Genomic DNA, 22,814 nt, shown 5'->3' on the forward strand with positions numbered 1-22,814 from the left:
TCTACCAATGGGCATTAGTAATAGTTCTATTGAACTATAACCTATGGCCATTGCTTGGACACTTTAGGTTCTTTGTGTCCAGGGGCAGCAGGTGAGCAGGGGAGTCACCATCTTGGCAGGTGTAATTGACCACGGTCATAAGGAGGAGGGCGGGCTGCAGTTACACAGTGGGGCGAGGGGAATACTTATGGAATTCAGTTGCTCTACCTGGGTATCTCTTGACCATTTGATAGTAAATGGACAAAGGATGAAACTCCAGCCTGAGAAGTCTCCAGGATGGGCAGACATGCTGGCTGAGGATGAGGGGAATCTGGAACAGATGTTCGAGGAGTGAGATGAGGAGCGTTAGCTGCAGTCCTGAGACCAGCTGCAGCAGCGGGGGCTGTGATGTGTCTCACCAACTTTCCTCTTCCATGTTTCCTCCCAGGAAGAGGGGCCCCCCAGAATCCTAGAGGAGCTGCTCCGGGCACACGTATGAAGTGGTTCTGAATGTACAAGGTGGGGGGCTGTCTGGGACATGTGTGTCCCTAACTGGATTCTTCTGCAGAAGGACCTGTCACCCCAGTTATTCAAGTGCTGTCGGCGGATAACTCTCAGCTGCTAGCCCTCTGGGACGGCCTCAGCTACAGAGAGCCACCTTGCTAAGGTCATGCTGTCTTCCTGGGGCCCACATCTCATGACATTGACAATGGGAGTATAAAGACCCAGCCTTCTTACCCCTACGCAGCGCTACTCTGACCCAGTGGACTAAGTGCTGGGGTCGAAATGCCAACCCAGGAGCCCTCATCCCTTGGTCAGATGTCCAGATTTTGCTTGAAGTGTTTGATTTTTATTTTATGTCTAGCATTACCGTGTAACTCTCTCAGCTGCCTCGGTTTCCAACATTTGTTTAAAGAGAGTCTGGGTTAGTGACTGGGAAGTACTCTATCACTGGGCTGGTAATCTGGCCCTTGGTAATAAAAGCATGTGTTATGGGTGGGCCCAGAGGAGGTGCATCCTAAGTAAAGCTGCCTTCAGCATTCCGCTGAGGCTTTGCAGTACCATGCAAGGGCTTTATTTTTTAATGTTTGGAGGACCCTGAACACTGATCAGCTGAAATCTCAGCCCTTACACGTTATTACCAAGTTGTTAAACCCATAGGGGCAAAAGTGTAGCAGAAATGTGCACACAGGTTAAATTATTTCCAAAGTTGTGACTGGTTTCACTTAATCTTTATTATTTATTTATTTACTTAATTAAAAAATAAATTCAGGGCTTCCCTGGTGGTGCAGTGGTTGGGAGTCCGCCCGCCGATGTGGGGGACGCGGATTCGTGCCCCGGTCTGGGAGGATCCCGCGTGCCGCGGAGCGGCTGGGCCCGTGAGCCGTGGCCGCTGAGCCTGCACGTCCGGAGCCTGTGCTCCGCAACGGGAGAGGCCACAACAGTGAGAGGCCCGTGTACCGCAAAAAAAAAAAAAAAAAAAAAATTATTTATTTTTAAAATAAATTTATTTATTTTTGGCTGCGTTGGGTCTTCATTGCTGCGTGCTGGCTTTCTCTAGTTGTGGCGAGCAGGGGCTACTCTTCGTCGTGGTGCACGTGCTTCTCATTGTGGTGGCTTCCCTTGTTGTGGAGTGTGGACTCTAGGAGCATGGGCTTCAGTAGCTGTGGCATGTGGGCTGAGTAGTTGTGGCTCTTGGGCTCTAGAGCGCAGGCTCAGTAGTTGTGGCGCACGGGCTTAGTTGCTCTGCAGCATGTGGGATCTTCCCAGACCAGAGCTCGAACCTGTGTCCCCTGCATTGGCAGGCAGATTCTTAACCACTGTGCCACCAGGGAAGTCCCTCACTTAATCTTTAATTGAACAAAAACCATTTAAGAGAAGCCAAAAAGGCTGAGTTCAATCCTTAGGGAAGATGGACTAGAAGACTCCCTTGCTATGGAAATTCTCTCACAGTCTTACATGGGAGCAAGAGTGGACTTCAAGTTTAATTTTGTTTGTGGAGATAACAGACTGACTTTGGAGCTCTTGTTTGGCAATTATATAGTAATGTACCAAACTGTGTCTTAAAATTGTGCAAGTTTCGAGTGTGGCAAGAGCTTCATTCTTTCAGTGAAGATTTCTTAGTTGGCTTCTCACAGCTTAGAGGTAAGTCTAGGGTTACGCTGCAAGGCAGCATAAGGTTACAGGAACTTCATTGAGACTGAAAATTAGACGGTGAGCCACTTTAAATCAGAAACCATATTTGCCTCATTCTCTTTGTAGCTCCAATGCCAAGTCCAGGCCCTGGCATAAAGTAGGTGCTCACTGAGTATTTTTGAAGGAATTCTCTCAGATTACCTGAGGATCTACAAGCTTCTCAGATACGGAATCAAAGCTTCTGATGCTCTTTTCTCTAATGAGATTTGGAGTCTGTGTTTGTGAGGTTCTTCTCTTACTCAGGAATCTAAGGCATGTAGCTACCAGCCTGTAAGGGAGGCCATTGGGCAGGCAAAAAAAAAAAGAAGTCCTATTTTTGCACTAAGGGGCTGTGACTCTATCTTTGTGTGTCTGTGTGTGTTTAAATGAACTGATACTCCATGTATATGTATGTGTGCTCCGTGTGTGTGAGTGGGGGTGTGCTCTGGAATTTTGAGTTGAATGAGGGACGTTGTGCTGGTACGGGACACTCCCATCACCTCCCCCCTACTCCCCACAAGGTGCAGCTCAAACAAACTTAGGTCACAGCCCCTCACTGGCCACTGCTGGCTTCGATGCCTTTTATGCAGGTGTAGGATTCTCACTTCCCCCAGAAAGTGGGATGGGGCTGAAGAAGGAACCCTAAACAAAAAGTGGTAGGATGTGTGTGGGGAAATCCAAAGGATTTCATTGGAAAGGGAAATGTCAGCAGAAGTTCCCAGGAGAGCCACGATCAAACATGGTTTCTAGACAAAACGGGTCTTGTAGGGCTTCCCTGGTGGCGCAGTGGTTGAGAGTCGGCCTGCTGATGCAGGGGACACGGGTTCGTGCCCCGGTCTGGGAAGATCCCACATGCCGCGGAGCGGCTGGGCCCGTGAGCCATGGCCGCTGAGCCTGCGCGTCCGGAGCCTGTGCTCCACAACGGGAGAGGCCACAACAGTGAGAGGCCCGCGTACCGCAAAAAAACAAAAAACAAAAAACGGGTCTTGTAATATTTGCCTTCAGCCTTGTGCCAGCATTCTGACCCGGAGGTGATGTACCAATCCCAGGATGGGACCAAGGCCTTGACTTGTTGCATAGCAAGTCCTGTCAGAGCTGGGGCTCAGCAGGTGGCCTGAGGGCCAGGCCACTCTGGCTCAATCCCGGGGCTAGTCGGACTCACTGAGGGGGCAGGGATCCAGAAGCTCCCAACAGAAAGTGAAGAAGCCTGGGGACCAGTGCCGTGTCCTGGGGAATCTGGGGGCAGACCGTAGGTGGTCGGCAAGGCAGACCAGCTGACCAGAGGATCTGAAGGCTGTGAGAGCTTCCATAGGACTCCTGACAGCCCTCTAGGATGCTGGGGCTCTGGCGAGGTAAAAAGGGCAGCAGCAGAGGTGGTCAGCAGGTAGAAGCAGAAATGCGGTCGCTAAGGACTGATGCTTAATGGCAAGAGCAAAGAAAGCTCCAGGTTCTGAGAAATCAGGATCCTAGGCAGGCCCTGGGGCAGATATGCAGACACAATCGGTCAAAACTTGTTTCTGGAACTGGGCGTAAAATAACAATAGCTGGCTTAATTCGAGGCGTGCTATGTGCTGTCATTGCTTTTGATCCTTGAGAAGGATGACTTCATTCAATAGTCACAAATCTCTCACCATGGGTAAAATTTTTCAGATGAAGGAACTGAGAGTTAAAGAGCCTAAAGAACTTGACCAAAGTCATGAGGTCACAGAAGCTAGTAGATGGGGGAGTTGGGACTTAAACCCAAGTCTAGAGCTCTGCAGTTTGTGGGCTTAACTACTACACTGCACTGCATGGTGAAAGCTTGGTTGGGGAGCAGCGTCAAGGTGAAGGGCGAATGACAGTGAACTCCAACTGGGGCCGGTCCAGCGCTGCCACAGACGCGTTCACACGCGTTATATCATTTACTCTTTACAGTGCCCTTGTCCTCATTAAAAAAACAATGTTCCAATGAGTGATCTGAAGCACGTAGAGACTAAGTGGCTTGCCTAAAATCACACAGGAAGGAGGCAATAGCCCAATTAATGGGACTGGGGCACAGGTCAGAGCAAAACCAGCAGCAAGGCTGCCCTGAAGCTGATGTGCTGTGGGGAAGGAAGAGATCTACACATCAAAATGTAATACCTGCTGTGCATTCAGACCTTCTTAATCCGGAATCTGAGTTAGTAAAGATCCCCTAGGATAGGGAGTGATTTTAAAGACAGACAACTTCAAGGAGTCTGACTTCCTGTACTAGGTGTAAGGAGAGGCTTTCACCTGATATAACCCAATGATGCATTTATTCTTCATAAGGAATGAGTCATGGATTTAGTCCTTACATTGAGCTCAGCACCTTACGCCATCGCCCTGCTCAAAGACAGCTGAATCCGTCAGTGCTATTATGGAGTAAGTGAAAGCTAATTTTAACTTTAGCATATGTGTCCTTTCTTTCGAGTTCTCTAAATTTGGGTATCATTAATTAGTCATACCAAGCCAAGAGAATTAGTCAGGTTATCATGCCCTTTTAAAAAAAGGTTGTAGGGCTTCCCTGGTGGCGCAGTGGTTGAGAGTCCGCCTGCCGATGCAGGCGACATGGGTTCGTGCCCCGGTCCGGGAAGATCCCACATGCCGCGGAGAGGCTGGGCCCGTGAGCCATGGCCGCTGAGCCCGCGCGTCCGGAGTCTGTGCTCTGCAACAGGAGAGGCCACAACAGTGAGAGGCCCGCGTACAGCAAAAAAAAAAAAAAAAAAAAAAGGTTGTAAAACTCTGACTAAAACAGTACATTTGTTGTATGTACTGTTTAGTGAATGGTAAAGATTTAACACAATATTAGAGCATCGTAGGATTAGAAACTACCCATCAGGTAACCATCAATCAATCAACAAATGTTTCTTAACTGTCCACTCTGTGTCCCACAGTGTTCTAGGCCTGAGGCTGGAAGGTCACTTGGAGAGATCATTTAGACTAGTGCTTTTTAAACCATCTGTGAAGAAAGACCATTAAAAAAAATTCCAATCCATCGTTGACCAATATTTTGTAATACACAATAAAACTGGGTTATGAGAAAAACGATCACATGTCATGGCAATATGAAATTGCTAAAAACGTTTATAAACACTCTAGTTTTCGCTCTTTTTCTCATTGCAATAACAGTTCATGGACTGGAAGTGGTCCACAGACCACGCTTTGATCAGTAATGATTTAAACAAGGCATGACCATTCTGAAACCATCCAACAACTGAAAAACGAGCTTTTGCTTTTTCTTCCAGTTTTAGAATTCTTTTTGCTTATCATGTTAGTGGACCTTCCTATGCTTGATGAACCTATTAAAGGCACTATTATTCAAGGTAAACCACACTTTTACCAACTGAGAGATAAGGGAGAAATAGTTCCTTTGGAGACCAACCTATGAAAGGTACGTAAAGAATGAAAGAAGGAAATATAAAATATAAACCCAAGCTGAGGGGAAAAAGGGAGGCCGAGGTCTCACAAATGGTAAAAATCCTGCTTTCACAGAAAAACTATGATTTACAAGATAGCTGCTAAAGGAGTATCTGACTGTGTGGAATTCACATAGATACAGAATGAAGAAACCTATTTTTATAGAATTGTCCTTTCTGGCACAGTTCTTGATGCCGTGGCAGAAATCATATTCACAAGAACTTTTTTTCTTTTACTTGGAATGAAGTTAACAGAGCATTTTGGCAAGAGCAAAAAACAGGGCCTAAAATTCATGAGGTCAAATTTTTCTTTTCCCTAGATGCTTACCCAGGGGCAAAAGCCAGGAAAAAAAATTAGAAGAGATAAACTTAAACTTAATTTGTCTTAAAGACATCAACTACATAGAAAAAATTCTAAATGCAAAAGTCAAATTCTAAAATTTCAGTTTCCCAGAAGTGTCTAGAAATAAAAACTTTCTCACTCTAATTGGAAAGAGTATTCATATTTCACTTTTAATGCTAACTCAAGGCACTTAAAAATAGAACCTGCAAGTAGTAGGTGATACTGATCAGCTCATATTGATGAATAAGAAGAGACAAATTTCTGACTGTTGTGGTTGTCTACTGTTGTGTAAGAGACCATAAGCCAGTGGCTTAAAGCAACAACTCTTCATTTGTTCATGATTCAGCAACCTGGGCTGGAATCAGCTAGACAGTTCTGCTGGTCTCACCTAGGATCTCTCATGCAGGTTGATCTGATGGCTTGAATAGGTCTTTTAAGACCAAGCTGGCTTTGCTCACATGCTTTGCATGGTCTCACATATTCCAGAATCTCTCTCTACATACCTTCTTTCTCCAGCGGTATGGTTGGACTTCCTTACAGTATGCAGTCTATGTTCCAAGAGGGAGAATTCTAAGATGACAATCACTTGCCAAATCTCTTCTTGCATCAAACTTGCTAATATCTCATTTGCTAAAGCAAGTCACTGGACCAAACTCAGACTCAAGGTGGGAAGGAACAACACAAGGGCAGGAGTTCTGAGAGGCGTGGTTCATTGGGGGCCACTGATGTAACAGTTAATTATAAAATAAAAAATTTTTAAACTAAATTATGTTTAAAAGTTATATAAATACAAATTCTGTTTTTCTGAATAAGGCAGAATTACATTACTTGGAAAATCCAGCTGATGTTCTAGAGATTGTAAAGTGGCATCAGTATTTGGAAACACTCTCAGTGGCATGAAGGACTATAAAAACTCACCAGATTACACCAACCAAGCCAACCGATCAATAGTAAATATTTACTGAGCACCTATTAAGTTATTATCACTATGCAAGGTGGTATGGAAGACACATTTTTCTTGCATTCAGGATACCTATGATGGAGTTGAATACAAATAATATTTAATGTTGGAAACAGTGTAAGACAATATAACCATGTGTTAAATTGTGCAATATAGACTACAAAGCAGTAAAGAATTTCAGACTTTTAGTCATCTCCTTTCAATATAGGAGATATGGTCTCAGAATTGGAACAATCCATTACGAATCCAAGTCTGTGCATGCAGACTTGACTACAATACCTGTTTGGCTCTACTAGTACTCCTCTCCGGGGTGGAGGACACTGGTTTTATGAATGCAGAGAACAAGGGCACTCAGACACTTAAAGAAAGGTGGTTATACATTCTCAAGGCTGAGTCCTTGTTCTTTCAGAAGGCAGGTGCCTTGCAAGTCAATTTGTAAGCATCTTCCTGGTTCTCCTTTTTGTTAGTAACCTACAGTCTGGCCACAGGGCTACGTTCAAGTGCACTGGGAGGGGATAACAGCTGGATAGCTACACCGAATTGTGGAGAACGTGACGGCATTTGGAGCAGCTGAAGAGCAGGGAAGAAAGAACACTGATTCTCCTCTAGGCACCTGCTTCTGTTCCAGACACTCTGCTAGACCCTGGGGATACAAAGTGAATTAAACCTGGTGCCTGTCCCCAAAGAGCTCCCTGTCTCATAAGTAGGCAGGTCTAAATGCTCCATAGAGGTGTGGATAGTATGCTGTGTGGGCACAGTGACAGGAGCGGCCAACTCTGAGAGTAAAGGGAGAGTCCTGGGTAAGACTATGGAAAGTCTGCTGAGTAAGGTGATGCTTGAAGTGAAGTTTCAAGAGCAAATTGGAGTATACTTGTCACCTAGGTGGAGAAGGACATTCCTGACATAAGATATAGCCGTGTGCAAAGTCATGGAGACTCGCTGAGGAACAGGAAATCGTTCAATAAGGCTGAAGACTATGGTCCAATGCAGGCAAGTAATAAGGAGATAGGGCAGAATGGAAGCCTAGGACCAGCTTATGGACCAACTTACAAACCAACCTACTAAGGAGTTTAGACTTTATCCTAAGCAATGAGAAACATTAAATGTGTTAAGCAGGGTAGAGAGATGATCAAATTTACATTCTAGCAACAGCACTGCCCAAAGGAAATTTCTGCAGTGATGAAAATGTTTTATAATCTTCTCTGTTTAATATGGTAACCACTAACCACATGCGGTTATTGAACACTTGAAATGCAGCCAGTGTACCGAGGAACTAAATTTTTTTTTTTTTTTTTTTTTTTGTGGTATGCGGGCCTCTCACTGTTGTGGCCTCTCCCGTTGCAGAGCACAGCCTCTGGACATGCAGGCTCAGCAGCCATGGCTCACGGGCCCAGCCGCTCCGCGGCATGTGGAATCTTCCCGGACCAGGGCATGAACCCATGTCCCCTGCATCGGCAGGCGGACTCCCAACCACTGCGTCACCAGGGAAGCCCTAAATTTTTAATTTTTAAACTTAAATTTAGATAGCCACATGTAGCCCTTGGCTACCATATTGGACATGTCAGCTTCAGAAAAATCCCTCTGGCAGCAGTGTGGAGGATGGATTGGATGTGGACAAGACTGGAGGGAGTTGGAAGACTGTAACAACTCAGGTGGGAAAAATGAGGTCTTGAATTGAGGCTGGGGCCATGGAAATGCAGTTGAGGCAACCAAATTGAGAACTATTTAGGAAATGAAATGGACAAAATTTGGTATCTTATTTGACAGGAGGGAGCAGCCCTGATCATGAGAAGAAGATGGGTACTCAAGAGTAGGGACAAATAAGTACACTTAGGAGGATGAGGCCAAATCCAGAGTCTGTGGAGCAGTAGGAAGTTGGGCAACACCTTGATCTGGCACATAATCCTGGTCTTCCACTGTTACGCAAAATAGATTGTAAGAGAGAGAGACTGGAGGCAGCGAGAGCAGCAGGGTAGCTGCTCTTGGCGTGGTTGAGGGTGGTCTGGATGAAGGTAGAGATAGCAGGAGGGAAGATAAGTAAGTGAATTCAGGTGAATGGCAACCGATGTCATTTAAACATAAGGGATCATGGAAAAAGAATAATCAATGAGAAGGCCATGTTTTCCAGTCTGATAGAGGAAAGAAAAGGGACAAGTGAATTAATGATTGTTAAGCATCTATTAATTAGCGCTATGGTATATATGTTCACAAAAATTTTTCTCTGGGATACTAGACAAATTGGTGTTGTCACTGATGGAAATGGATCAGTTAAGAAGGGGGCATGTTGGTAGGTCCCACTGCATATATTTTGAAAATGAGGTATATCCTAAGTGGAAGATCTTTTTCTGTGTATGTTTGTTGAGGAGGTGAGAAAAGACAATTAAGGATGTCTAAACCGTAGGATTAAAAAAATTATGAACAGTTTTAAGAGATTTCTTTGATAGTGGGTAGTTTCAAGGTAACAGATCTCATATTATTTTATTTGCTGGCCCACATAAATGGAAATAGCGAAAAGGACTTTGGCCTTCAGAGTTAATAGGAAAATAAAGAATGCTAAGCATAATAGAGTGCAAGTAACAGGCAACAACTAAACCAAACAGGTGTTTAATGTTATTGGTCCAGCTAAACCCAAGTGAACCCAGTTCAATATTCCAACATAATTTTTTTTCTTTTTTTTTTTTTTTTTGCAGTACGTGGGCCTCTCACTGTTGTGGCCTCTCCTGTTGTGGAGCACAGGCTCTGGACGCGCAGGCTCAGCGGCCATGGCTCACGGGCCCAGCTGCTCTGCAGCATGTGGGATCTTCCCGGACTGCGGCATGAACCCGTGTCCCCTGCATCGGCAGGTGGACTCTCAACCACTGCGCCACCAGGGAAGCCCCAACATAATTTTAAAATAAAACAATAAACCTACTTAGTTTGTGAGATGAGAAAAATGGAGTCATGACCCATGTGATAACTTAGTTGTAAGGCCTTGGTTAGCTTCTCATTTACCATTGAACATTTCATTAGGAGGGTCTTCTTTCTGCTCCCGTATATGTAAAAATATTACAACAATAATAATTCAGATGTATTAGTTAAGGTAACACCACTTTAACTTCAGAAAACCCCCCAAATCTTGGTGGCTTAATTTAATGAAAGTCTGTTTCTCATTTATAAGAGTGCAGTGCGGGTATGTAGGAAGCAGACTCCCACATGGGACTCAGGCTCCTTCCATCCTGTGGTCCTCCACCTTCTAGGGCTTTGGAGCCCTGGGCTTCCAGGCAGGAAAAGAGGTAAAGCATGAAGGATCATGCAAGAGGTTTTTATGGACCACTTCTCACTTTTTCATTGGTTCAGAATCAGTCAAGGACCACACCTAGATGCAAGTCGGGTGGGAAATGTATCCCTGGAGCCACCAGCCACTTCTCAGAACAACTCTACGCTATGGAAAGGGAGAACCGCTCCTTGGTGGGCAGATAGTCATTTTATCCCACCAGACTAGATTATGTTGCGAGTCCCCATGACTCTTTGGTGTCTCTTTTCCTCACCTCTTCGTATTATTTACGTACCATTGACTCTGTCCCTCCCTCATCTCCTCCCACCTCCTCAGAGCCACGCATGAAGTTCACTCATATTTTCCAGTTGATTTATAGGCCTGGTTGTCTAACCAGCCACTCTCAGAATCATCCATGAAGAATGCAGTGTCTGAGATAAGGAAATAGCTTGTGAGTCCCATAAACATCATTCAGTACTCTACTATAAATCTAGAGTAAAAAAGTAGAGAAATGAGCAAGTTGAATCTACATTGACTTCTTAACAAGTAAGTATTGTATCATATGATATCACCTATATGTGGAATCTAAAAAAATGATACAAATGAACTTATTTATGAAACAAATAGACTCACAGACATAGAAAACAAACTTATGATTACCAAAGGGGATAGCGGGTAGTGGGGGAGAGATAAATAAGGAGTTTGGGAATAACATATATACACTATTATATATAAAATAGGTTAACAACAAGGACCTACTGTATAACACAGGGAATTATACTCAGTGTCTTGTAATAACTTATAATGGAAAAGAATCTGTAAAAGAATATATATGTATAACTGAATCACACTGCTGTACACTTGCAACTAACAAAACGTTGTAAATTAACTATACTTCAATTAAAAAAAGTATTGAAGTTAGCACCCCAATTTGTTCTGTGAACTGTTCAGCATTAAGAGGGTTATTAAAGAGATGAGAGATTTCATTGATTATATGGTTACAAAATTACCTATTAACACTGTGTTCTAGGGCTCAAGTGAAATTAATTCCATCTTGGTAAATTGTGACAGGTATTTACCAACCTGTTGCTCTGTATAAGGTACTCCTATAGAGATCTCAAAGGATACCAAGAAAAAAATCTTTGGGCCAGCCTCTGACCACAAGAGTTTTCATCTTTTATTGTGAAATAACCTTTTATTGGATCTTTTGGGCAAATCCTTACCAAAATACATGTCTCTGAAGTTACGTATTTTTTTTTCTTAATTTAATTTTTATTTTATATTGGATTATAGTTGATTTACACTGTTGTGTTAGTTTCAGGTGTACAGCAAAGTGATTCAGTTATACATATATCCATTCTTTTTCAGATTCTTTTCCCATTTAGGTTATAATCAACAAGGACCTACTGTATAACACAGGGAACTCTACCCAATATTCTGAGATTCTTTCTACATGGCAAAAACTCTTGCTGGTCTTCTCTGGGTACCATCATTGGGCTGAGATAGCTCCAATCATTTTTTTATTTAATCCTCGTCGAAGTGAGGTATTTTGGACGTGGAAACAAAGTGCAGTATGGCTAAACATTGCCAGTAGTGTTGCCTCCTGTGGTCACAGAGATAATTCAACTGGGTTCAAATCCTTAAACTTAGGGTGGCCCAAAAGGAGAAAATGTGAAAATGACTCAAGAAGATAATTTAGAGGCTGCTTTCTAATTTTCACTCAAAATCTCTGCCAGATAAGTTACTTAACCTTCATGTCAAGAGAATGAAGGCTCCATTTCTTTTCTTTTTTTTTTTTTCCCTGTGGTACGCGGGCCTCTCACTGTTGTGGCCTCTCCCGTTGTGGAGCACAGGCTCCGGACGTGCAGGCTCAGTGGCCATGGCTCACGGGCCCAGCCGCTCCGCGGCATGTGGGATCTTCCCAGACCAGGGCGTGAACCCGTGAACCCGTGTCCCCTGCATCAGCAGGCAGACTCTCAACCACTGCGCCACCAGGGAAGCCCAAGGCTCTGTTTCTTAAATCTCCACTTAGCCTGAGCCAGATGATTTAATTACTCACTACCTTATTTTCACTCATCCACAGAATGAGAAGAATAATAATGAGAATAATGGTCCACTTACCTTTCAGGGTTAGCTCTGGGCTGATAGGAAAAAATTTCATTGTAAACTTACCTAGGTTTAGCCTCTCTTTTATCCTCACACTACTGCTTGTAGTGACACACACTTGGGGTGGAAAAAGGAATCCTCCCTAATAACAAATGTATAAAATTACCTTCTCTGCCCAGCTGCATATTTCACACAAAGGGCAAACCGGAGTGTGTGCAGCAAGAGCTGGAGAGGAATTCATGTAATTGGAATGTGAATGCTTCATAGGGCCTTCGGTGGAGCTAACTACCAGAGAGTGCCCTGATGCAACGTACCAGTGTCAAGGTTCCAACCGAAGCTGGGATCTGCCTGTAGTGAGCAGAAACATTGGATACTGAGACTTCCGCTCCACTTCGGTTAACACTGGGGTTTCTGAGCTGAGACGATGAATCAGACACAGGCCATGTGCCAAGGGAGCATCACTACTTTACAAGGAGCCATTAGATTAGGGGTCTGGAGCAGGGGGCCCACCACAAAAGGCAGTGGGGGTGCTGTAATCCCAGGCAGGCACAGGCTGGGCTCTGGACACCATTTTGTGGTAATGAGGACTTGGTCAAGTCCCTTAACCTTGACTTCTGATCTATAAATAAAAGTGGGTGGTGTTAGATTCATGTTTTCCAAAGCCCAGGGGTCTAGGGGCAATTCTCAGTTTTCAAAATGACCAGTAGAAACCCTGCCTTTATTTAGCCACATAGGCAGATGGAAGCTCACTTTCTCCACTTTGAGCTGGAATGATTAAAGCTCAGGGTGGTCATGCTAATTACTTCATGATAAGCCAAAGCCTATATTGACAGTTATATAGATCTTTGATAACATGGAAAATATTTAAGAAATACAGTTTGTGAAATTCTTTCCAAGCAGGAGGTCATGGGAGAAGAGTAATAAAAGGATATTAATATATATCCTTATATTCCTATATTTTATGATAGAATGGTTGGGTTCCAAAAGATGCTGTTGATCTTTGGGTTTGCAGTGAAGCTGGCCAGTTGGACAGCAGAACTTCCCTCATCGTTTAGTTACCCCTGGTTTTCAGGGGGAGCTCTCGCCGGGCTCTTGTGTGGTATTACAAGAAGCAGTAACACCTTCTGTTTTTCTGTTTTGTTTGTATTCTTTTCACTGCTGTTGGTGACCCACATACTGCTGTTGGTTTAGAACAACGTCATTGTTTTCTCTGTGAAGTGATGATACAAGAGGAAAAGTGCAACTTGTTTTTAAAGTGAGACCAACCAATGGTAAGGTGTAGTTTAACAATACAATTTTAAGAAGAACAGTAATAATAAGCAGGACCCAGGATTTATATAATCCCAGTTCATATTCCTAGGACGACTTGGGAGGGCAGAAGGAAGAGCTGCCATATTGGGGGGGGTAGAAAAGAAGGAGAAGGAGAAAATCTATGCTTTCACCTAAAGAAACATCAGTCATGAGGATAACGTTAGGCCCATCACTGTATTAATGGCACATGATCGAGTCTGACTATGCCCTTGCAAGACAGTGAGTTTACCACCCTTGCGTGTCTACATTCTTGATTCTAGGGAAATTCTTTGTGACAATGGCATGGCAAGTTGCATTTCTATCTTAAGATCTGAAGGACACAGCTATGCATGAATCACTACTGAAGTATTGAGAGGTCAGCCAAACCCCAAATTCACTGTGTTAGTTTGGGTTTGTTTACACCCAACTATGCATGTCTTTCACACCCACCCCTCTAGAGCTAAGTAAACCAATAGCTCCTCTTGTGCTTGGGACACTTCTGAAGCCTTCACACCTCACATGGGCCTCACCCAGGTGGCTTCCCCCACCCCCCGCCCGGAGTCCTCCTAGGAGCATGAACTAAGAATCAGAAGCTATGGGTCCTGCTTATTATTCCTATTTTTCTTTAAACATGGGCAAGTCATTTAATTTCTTCAAGCATCATCTTTCCCCATGAAAACATAAGAGCCCCATTTTGCCTTAAAAACACAAGTGTCCCTTCTGTTTGCTGCCTTAGTGTTTAAAAGCACTTGCTCATACATTTCTTCATTTAAACTTCAGAGCAGCCTTTCTCCCCTCTCCCAACCAAAGTATCATTATTCCCATCATATTTCCCATATCTAGAACCACGGAGGGTCGGTGCTCCCGGGATGTTTGTTCTTGATATGTAGCCTTTACAGAGAGAACTTTACTAACAAATATGAACTTTAGACATGTACCTTTTATTTGCTCATCTTTAAAGCTATTCTCAGTGGGCAAAAACACCCTTTGTGCCCTGACTTCACAAAGTTATTTTTCAATTGCAATGATATTATATACCTTCTGACTAGGGAGTGTAATAAAACATACCAAAGAGAAATGTTGTCAGGTACAATACAGCAATTTGTATGTCATGCTCGTAATTTTTGCCTTTTGGAGCAAAATGCGAAGTTCTATGAGGAAGAAGCATTGTTGTGAATCCACAGATGGTCAGTTCTGCTGCTGAGGATTCTGACATCAGAACCTCTCAGTGAACAGGCCTGGCAGCGTGGGGAGTTACTGGCTGGGTCGAGAACAGTTACTTCAATGTAGATTTTGCCTTCTTATTTGCCTATTGATAAAGTAATTTTGGAATCTTAGCTGTTTGTTGAACGTTTTCCTGCAAATGATCTTGTCGGGAAGGACTTTATAAAAAGAATGTAAAAGCTTTCTCACTTTTCTGCAATCTTCTTTCATCAGTTTAGATAGGACCATACCACCTCTGCAAGACTATTCCAGGTAGTGCTGGGCACTCGTTCAGTTGCTTTATTAAAATATGAATGTTCTTATTAGGGCAAAGCAGTGTAGGTTCGTGACTGGTTAGTTCTCTCTTCTTTCAACTGTTCCCGCTCAATCCCCATCTCAGTCTTTGTCCGAGCAGTGCTCTCACACACTCCCTCGTTTTTCCTTCTCCATCTTTCGAAGCTCTCGTCCTTCTTCCTCTGGGGCACTTGCGTCCGTCCTGGCCTGCAGCAATGACACCTCCGTCTAATTGTTAGAGGCCTCTGAGGGCTCCGTTTTGGTGAGGTGTCCTGCATGCAAGACCAAGCCTCAGCCCTGGGAGGTGGGGGGTTCGCATCCTTCTCCCCAGAGGCCAACGTTGACAGCTCGAGTAATACACTCGACGTCTCTGTTCACCTGTAAAATATAGCAGATGGGGCATCTGAAGAATTTCCTCCAAGTACCTTTACCTCTGGGCACACTACAACTTGCACTAGTGGCTGTCCTTAAATTGTGTACGTTCTGCCACTCCCAGTTCCCCAGAGCTCCTTTGATCCCACACTCAGTACGCGCGTGCCGTGCCATAGGTATCGTTGGCGCCCAGGGTCTGAGGATTGACGGGACTTGTCCTCTGACAACTGAAACTCATCTGGGAAACCACAGTGTCTTTGGTGTAGGTCCTGCAGGCAGTGGCAGTTGCCTCTGCTGTCTCACCCCATTCGCCGCGAGCCTCCTTCCTGCTAGTCCGAGATCCAGCGTGAGGCTCCGGAGAAGAGGACTCTCGGATCTCTGCCCCGGCCGTGGGGAGGTGGGGCGGTCCAGGTCCCCGCTTCAGCCGCGGGGGTGGGAGCCGGGGACACGCCTTTCGCCTTCCCAGCCCGCAAAGCTGGCAGCGCGCAGCGCGCTGGCGGAGACAACGTCTGCGGGCCGAGGCCGGGCGCTGTCAGTTCCTCATCCGGCGGGTGCCCGCTGCGGCCGCAGCACGTTCCAAACCGGAGGAGCCGCCCCCTCGCCGCGGGCTCCCGGCGCGTGGGGCGCGGGCGCGCCTCCGCCGACACCGCCCACACTCGGGCCGCGCTCGAGGATCGTCCGCCGGGAACGCGGTGTCCCCTAGCCCCTTCGCAGGCCGCCGAGGCAGGAGGACCGCGCGCGGCGAGATGGCGGCAGCCGGGCGGGCTCGGGGCTGGGCACCGCGGTCAGTGCTGCCACTGCTGCCGCTGCTGCCGCTGCTGCTGCCGCCGCCCCCCGCCGGGTGCGCGACCGCTCGGGACCCCGCGGCCCCGGCGCGGCTCAGCCTGCATCCGCCCTACTTCAACCTGGCCGAGGCGGCGAGGATTTGGGCCACCGCCACCTGCGGGGAGCAGGAGCCCGGCAGTACGCGGCCCCGGCCCGAGCTCTACTGCAAGTTGGTGGGGGGGCCCACCGTCCAGAGCAGCGGCCATACCATCCAGGTAAGGTCCCAGGTCCCTCCCGGGCGGGCTCCCTTCCCCGCGCGGGCCAGCCACCCTGGGCGAAGGGGTCGGGCCTTTTCCCCGCACTCTCGGGACCCGAGGCGACCGGGAAGGGCTCCCCCAACCCCTGCGCGGGTCGGCGACCCTGGGAGGTGGGTTCCCCCCGGGAGTGGTACTGGGGAGCACCGCCTCCGCCGATGCGCCACTCGGGGCCGGGATGGGTATTCTTTGCCCATCCCGAGGTGAATGCAGGCTGAGGTTAAGTTTGGGCTTGCCCAGGAGAAAGTCCGAAGCTGCGCTCTCGGGATGTATTGAACTGTGGTCCTGTCCTGCCTCCGTCACCCAGGTAGCGCCTGGCCAGGGCTTGAGCCCCCCTGGGCTTCACCGGCGCCCCTCCTTCGAGGCCCTTCATCTCCCCGGCCTTATGCAGAGAAGCTGGTAGCAGTTAGATTCCGTGGTGTATTTAAAGAGAGAACTTTTAGATTGTATCAGTAGTACCACTCCCATCTCACCAGAAAAACGCGCCTCACCCCACAGCCTGAAGTGCCACCATCCAGAGCCATTAGGCGCGAGTGGACAGAGACACGGTGCTCAGAGTCCATCGGACTCCTGCGAACACCTGTGTAAATGCTAGTGTCACTGGTGCTTCATCAGCATCTGGAAATACGCCAGGTCCTTACACACGAGCCTCACAACAGCGCTGGGCACTGGATCAGGTGACCAGGTTAAGAAATGTGCCTACGTCATCATGGAGGACATCTGGATTTGAACTCAGTCCTGACTCCAAATCCTCTTTACACTAAGACGTCGTTGCCTCCCTCCCTCTCCCGGGAAGTATTGCTGAGGAAATTGTTGCCAGAAGAGGGAGTAATTTTGGAGTTTGGGCTCCAAAAGCGAAAGATTATCATTCCGAGTCTAGGTCAGTCTTTTAGAAGGTCTTTTGACTAAGCACTCCCATAAATGACAGGTTGTTGAACATGCAGTATATTCTTATGCGATAGATGCTAATTTATTTATAAATTACATGCATGTATGACTTTATTAATTTGTGTGTACTATAAAATATACAAAAATAGAAATAAAAATAATAATGATGAAAATGCTTTTTTCTTTATTAAGAGCCCCAAATAGGGCTTCCCTGGTGGCGCAGTGGTTGAGAATCTGCCTGCCAATGCAGGGGACATGGGTTCAAGCCCTGGTCTGGGAAGATCCCACATGCCGCGGAGCAACTGGGCCTGTGGCTCACAATTACTGAGCCTGCGCGTCTGGAGCCTGTGCTCCACAACAAGAGAGGCCGCGATAGTGAGAGGCCCACGCACCGCGATGAAGAGTGGCCCCCGCTTGCCACAACTAGAGAAAGCCCTCGCACAGAAATGAAGGTCCAACACAGCCATAAATAAATAAATTAATTAATTAAAAATTGCAACCTCCCTTAAAAAACAAAAAAAGCCCCAAATAATTTTGCTTTCTCTAAATGTTTTGTGACTTTGTGTAACGTTATAAACAAATATTCAAGTGTTAATCATATATATAATTATTTTTGACAAGTGTAGTTTAGCACATATGATATAGCCATTCATAGTTAGTTTTACATTAATACTGGAATTTAGTAGTTGTCATCACTGAAAAAATACCTCAAAAATATGTAAATTCAAACGAAAGAACTGCATTGACTCCTGAGTTCCAGAACCAGCTGCATAATTTACAGTCTATTGCAAAATGAAATGGAGCTGCTTGTTCAAAAATTATGAATTTCAAGATGTGGGGATGGCAGAGCATTAAACTAAGTGAGGGGCCTTTCTAGGAGTGGGACCCTGTGAGAGTTTCCTAAATTGTGGGACTCATACTTCTGCTCCATCCTCCAATTATTCTAAAAGTTTTTTTTAAGTAGAAACTTGGCCAGTATATGTTCATTTTTCAAGTGGAATTCAGTACTTCCTGATAGGAAAGTGTTGTGTTTTAATGCTATAAACAATAGATTCGAAGTTCACTCTTCATTTGGAAAAAAGTTACAAAATTCTGTTTCCGTGTTTTTAAAATGTGCAAATATAAGAACTTTTAGAGTAACACAGTTCCATCTTTTCAGCAACAACAGATGACACATTTCCAAACATCTGTTTTACGAAATGCTCTTTCCAAAGTATGCATTTCTTTAGAACAGTATTTACTTTTTCACACACTTTTAAAACAACACCTTTTCTTTGATGGAACAAAGTACTTCTATTATTTTGTAAATATCTATCAGGTAGTATATTACTGGCAGTCACTTGTCATCCCAGCAAAAGTCAGCCAATTTGGAATTTTTGTGAAAAAAAATGTATAACTCATCTTTAAATTTAAGGGGTCTTTTAAGTACTTTTCCGTGAGAAAACCAGTGAGCCTGTGTAGTCAAAAGTATTTCATAATCACTCCCCATTTCAGTACAAGGTTTTTACTCTTCTGCTACTTAGGAGAATAGAATCCACATGTCCACTTTGCCAGGTGCACATACGCTTCGTGTGTCCTGATCAGATGATAGCCTGGTGAAATCTCTCCTCTTCCCTTGAACAGACACTCAGGACTCTTGTGACCTGCTAACTTGTGGACTGGATGAAGGCCTTTAGGCAATCTGTATATTAAATATTAGAAAAATTGAATTTCTTCACTTTAAGTAAAATAAACAGTTTTTTGTTTGTTTGTTTTTGTGGTACACGGGCCTCTCACTGTTGTGGCCTCTCCCACTGCGGAGCACAGGCTCCGGACGCGCAGGCTCAGCGGCCATGGCTCACGGGCCCAGCCGCTCCATAGCATGTGGGATCTTCCCAGACTGGGGCACGAACCCGTGTCCCCTGCCTCGGCAGGCGGACTCTCAACCACTGCGCCACCAGGGAAACCCAAAATAAACAGTTTTAATATTCCCTTCTTGCACCCCACTAGATTGCCTGGCACACCCAACTTTGGAGAGAATTGTTCTAATTGTGGTGAGAGTAAATGTAAGGAGAAGGAAGTTATCGAGGAAATTTTCAGCTGTCTCTTCTCCCCAGGTTTGCCTAGAATTGGGCCAACTCTCATTCTCCTCAGCTGGAATTTTTATTAAGTGTCATAAGTTGGCACTACTGTTTTGGGAAGTCCAGAAAAGTCACGTTTCCTGTTCTGATTGAGTTTCCAGAATAGGTGCTTAAACCTGGGTCCACAGGCCTAGATAGAGTAGGAAGTGCCTTTCTGAGCTCATTCAACAGACTGCATTTCTAGGCCAAGGTGTAGCCTGCAGGAAAAGGATGCTATCTGGTGTTTTGCCTTATTCTTTCTCTAAAAACAGGGTGAACAAAAGTGCTTTCTGCTTTCACAGTTGAGGGCCTGAGCAGGTGCACTGATTGTTGATGTGAGAGGTTCTCGTGTAATGAGGAGAGAAGCAAGTTGGAGACAAGAAGGAGAAGGCAAATTCCAGAAGCTGGGCTGTTAGACACTTGTTCTAGCCCAGTGCTGGCAGCAGCTGGTGCAGAGCTGCCTTTCAGAAAAGTGGGTGTGGTGGGAGATGGGTGGAGGAAAGGAAGAGAGATTGTGATTAATCATCTGGCTGTACCTGAGTGATAATCATTTTTTTTTTTTTTTTTTTTTTTTTTTTTTTTTTCTTTTTGCGGTATGCGGGCCTCTCACTGTTGTGACCTCTCCCGTTGCGGAGCACAGGCTCCGGACGCGCAGGCCCAGCGGCCATGGCTCACGGGCCCAGCCGCTCCGCGGCATACGGGATCCTCCCAGACCGGGGCACGAACCCGCATCCCCTGCATCGGCAGGCGGACTCTCAACCACTGCGCCACCAGGGAGGCCCTGAGTGATAATCATTTTTAATCTGCTCATGTACAGCTCAAGATGGGGAATGGAGAAGAGTTAACAAAAAAAGTTCTACTTCTTTGAACTTTCTAAAAATAGATCTTTGGGAGCCAGCCAGAGTTTAGAATTTCAGGCCAAAAGGATGAAAAAAATGTAAAAAAATGGATAAAAGTCACATCTTAGAAAAAAACCCAGGGTTTATGGTCCTGATTCTATAATAACAAATGCTGATGCTTGAACGGTAGCGTGTGTCAACAGGCAGAGCATTTTAAAAGTCTGCATTTTGTTTGTTGGGCGAAAAATGTTTGCTGTGGCTTCTCTGGACTTAAGATTCATTAAATAAGATTTTATATACTTGCTACTGCTCAGACATTAAGTTTTTGGTGTTTGAGAGCTCTGTGATTCAGGGATCCTATCTGTCTGGTTCACGGCTATCTCTCCAGTGCTGAGCACAAAAGCCTGGAACAGAATAGGTGCTTGGAAAATATTGAATGAAAGGATGACGGAGTGAAGGTACAGTTGAAGTTAATACAAAGAGTAGACAAGAAAAGTATGCAAATTAGTTCTATTCTGATGAAAAGTAATTATAACCGAAATATGTCACAATTTGCACTTTAGCTTTAAATGTTTACTTACCTATGGAGTGTGAAGACATTATAGTCGGCCCTCAGTATCCTTGGGTTTCGCATCCACAGATTTAACCAACTGTGGGTCAAAAATACGTGGGAGAAAAAGAATCCAGAAAGTTCCCCAAAGCAAAACTTAAATTTGTCCTATGCTGGCAACCATTTACATAGAATTTACATTGTATTAGGTATTATAAGTAATCTGGAGATGATTTAAAGTACGTGGGAGAATGTATGTATGTTATATGCAAATACTATAATGCCATTTTATATAAGGGGCTCGAGCATCTGCAGATTTTGGTATCTGTAGGGTTCCTGGAACCAGTCCTTCACAAATACCAGGGGAGGACTGAATTTACTGACATCTGATAGAGGTGATGATAAAATGGACGTGGAAGGCTGTGTTGAAAATATAACCTTGGGTTTGGTTTAGCTTGACATAAACACTATGCTCACAAGAAATGACCTGCACGTATTTACCAAACATATGATCTTTTTTTTCCTTTTTTCTGGCCACACTGTGCCGCTTGTGGGATCTTAGTTCCCTGACCAGGGATCAAACCCGCGCCCCCTGCAGTGGAAGTGCAGTGTTACCACTGGACCGCCAGGGAAGTCCCAGCAAACATATGATCTTGATTTTGTACGTCGACAGTTCAACATATTTTTATAAGTTCTTTCAGTGCACTTTGATTTATGCATAAGAATTTGTATTTAACCTAAATGATATTGATAGAGAAGTACACTCACCTGAGTTATGGCTAAGAGCGAGCATGCTTGCCACAAAGCAGTCCCAGTTGTGTGTTTGTGTAACTTGCACTAATAGCCATAAAGGAAACTCAACTTCACTAAGGCTCTGTTTGTAGAACTATTGTGAAAGAGAGCCACGTGTTAACTTCAGCAAGGGCCTTTTCCTTTGTGATATAGATGTGAAAATTTTGGGGAAATCTAAAACATTTACTGTGTTCATTGATATATTTGTAACAATTATTATTATTTTTTAATTCTTTTTCTTTTTTATTTTTAAACCCCACATTTGTTTATTTATTTATTTTTTTGGCTGTGTTGGGTCCTTGTCTCTGTGTGAGGGCTTTCTCTAGTTGTGGCAAGCGGGGGCCACTCTTCATCACGGTGCGCGGGCCTCTCACTGTCGCGGCCTCTCTTGTTGCGGAGCACAGGCTCCAGACGCGCAGGCTCAGTAGTTGTGGCTCACGGGCCCAGTTGCTCCGCGGCATGTGGGATCTTCCCAGACCAGGGCTCGAACCCGCGTTCCCTGCATTAGCAGGCAGATTCTCAACCACTGCGCCACCATGGAAGCCCTGTAACAATTATTAATAGAGTTATTTCAAAACTTCAAATGATTACAGTCAGCAGTTGAAGGACAAATGATTCTTTTCTTAAAATAAATTTATTTATTTATTTTTGGCTGCATTGGGTCTTGTTGCTGCGCGCGGGTTTTCTCCAGTTGTGGCAAGTGGGGGCTACTCTTGTTTGTGGTGCGCGGGCTTCTCATTGTGATGGCTTCTCTTGTTGCGGAGCACGGCTCTAGGCATGTGGGCTTCAGTAGTTTTGGCATGAGGGCTCAGTAGTTGTGGCTCAGGGGCTCTGGAGCGCAGGCTCAGTAGTTGTGGCGCACAGGCTTAGTTGCTCTGTGGCATGTGGGATCTTCCCAGACCAGAGCTTGAACCCATGTCCCCTGCATTGGCAGGCAGATTCTTAACCACTGCGCCACCAGGGAAGCCCGAGGCATAATTTAAATACCATAACATGCATCCATTTTAAGTGTGAATTCAATAATTTTTAGAAAGTTTATAGAGTTGTGCAACTATTACTAGAGTCTAGTTTTAGAACATACATATATATATATATATATATAAATCCATTCTGCCAGTCTCTGCTTTTAACTAAGTCTAATCCATTTACATTTAAAGTGATTATTGATAATGTAG

General features: G+C 45.0%; 1 protein-coding gene across 3 annotated transcripts in view; it reads left to right on the forward strand.

The window, feature by feature from the left end:
- The first annotated feature begins 16,033 nt into the window (after positions 1-16,033).
- LAMA3 (laminin subunit alpha 3) overlaps positions 16,034-22,814 on the forward strand; it is a 241,599-nt gene continuing 234,818 nt past the window's right edge. For all 3 annotated transcript variants that reach the window (XM_082640137.1, XM_082640134.1, XM_082640135.1), the window contains exon 1: positions 16,034-16,432. In XM_082640137.1, the coding sequence (XP_082496263.1) occupies positions 16,139-16,432 (294 nt within the window). In that variant the 5' untranslated portion in view covers positions 16,034-16,138. The remainder of the gene's footprint in view (positions 16,433-22,814) is intronic.

Source organism: Mesoplodon mirus (assembly GCF_964341445.2).
Source record: "Mesoplodon mirus genome assembly, chromosome: 13".
NCBI lineage: Eukaryota > Metazoa > Chordata > Mammalia > Artiodactyla > Ziphiidae > Mesoplodon > Mesoplodon mirus.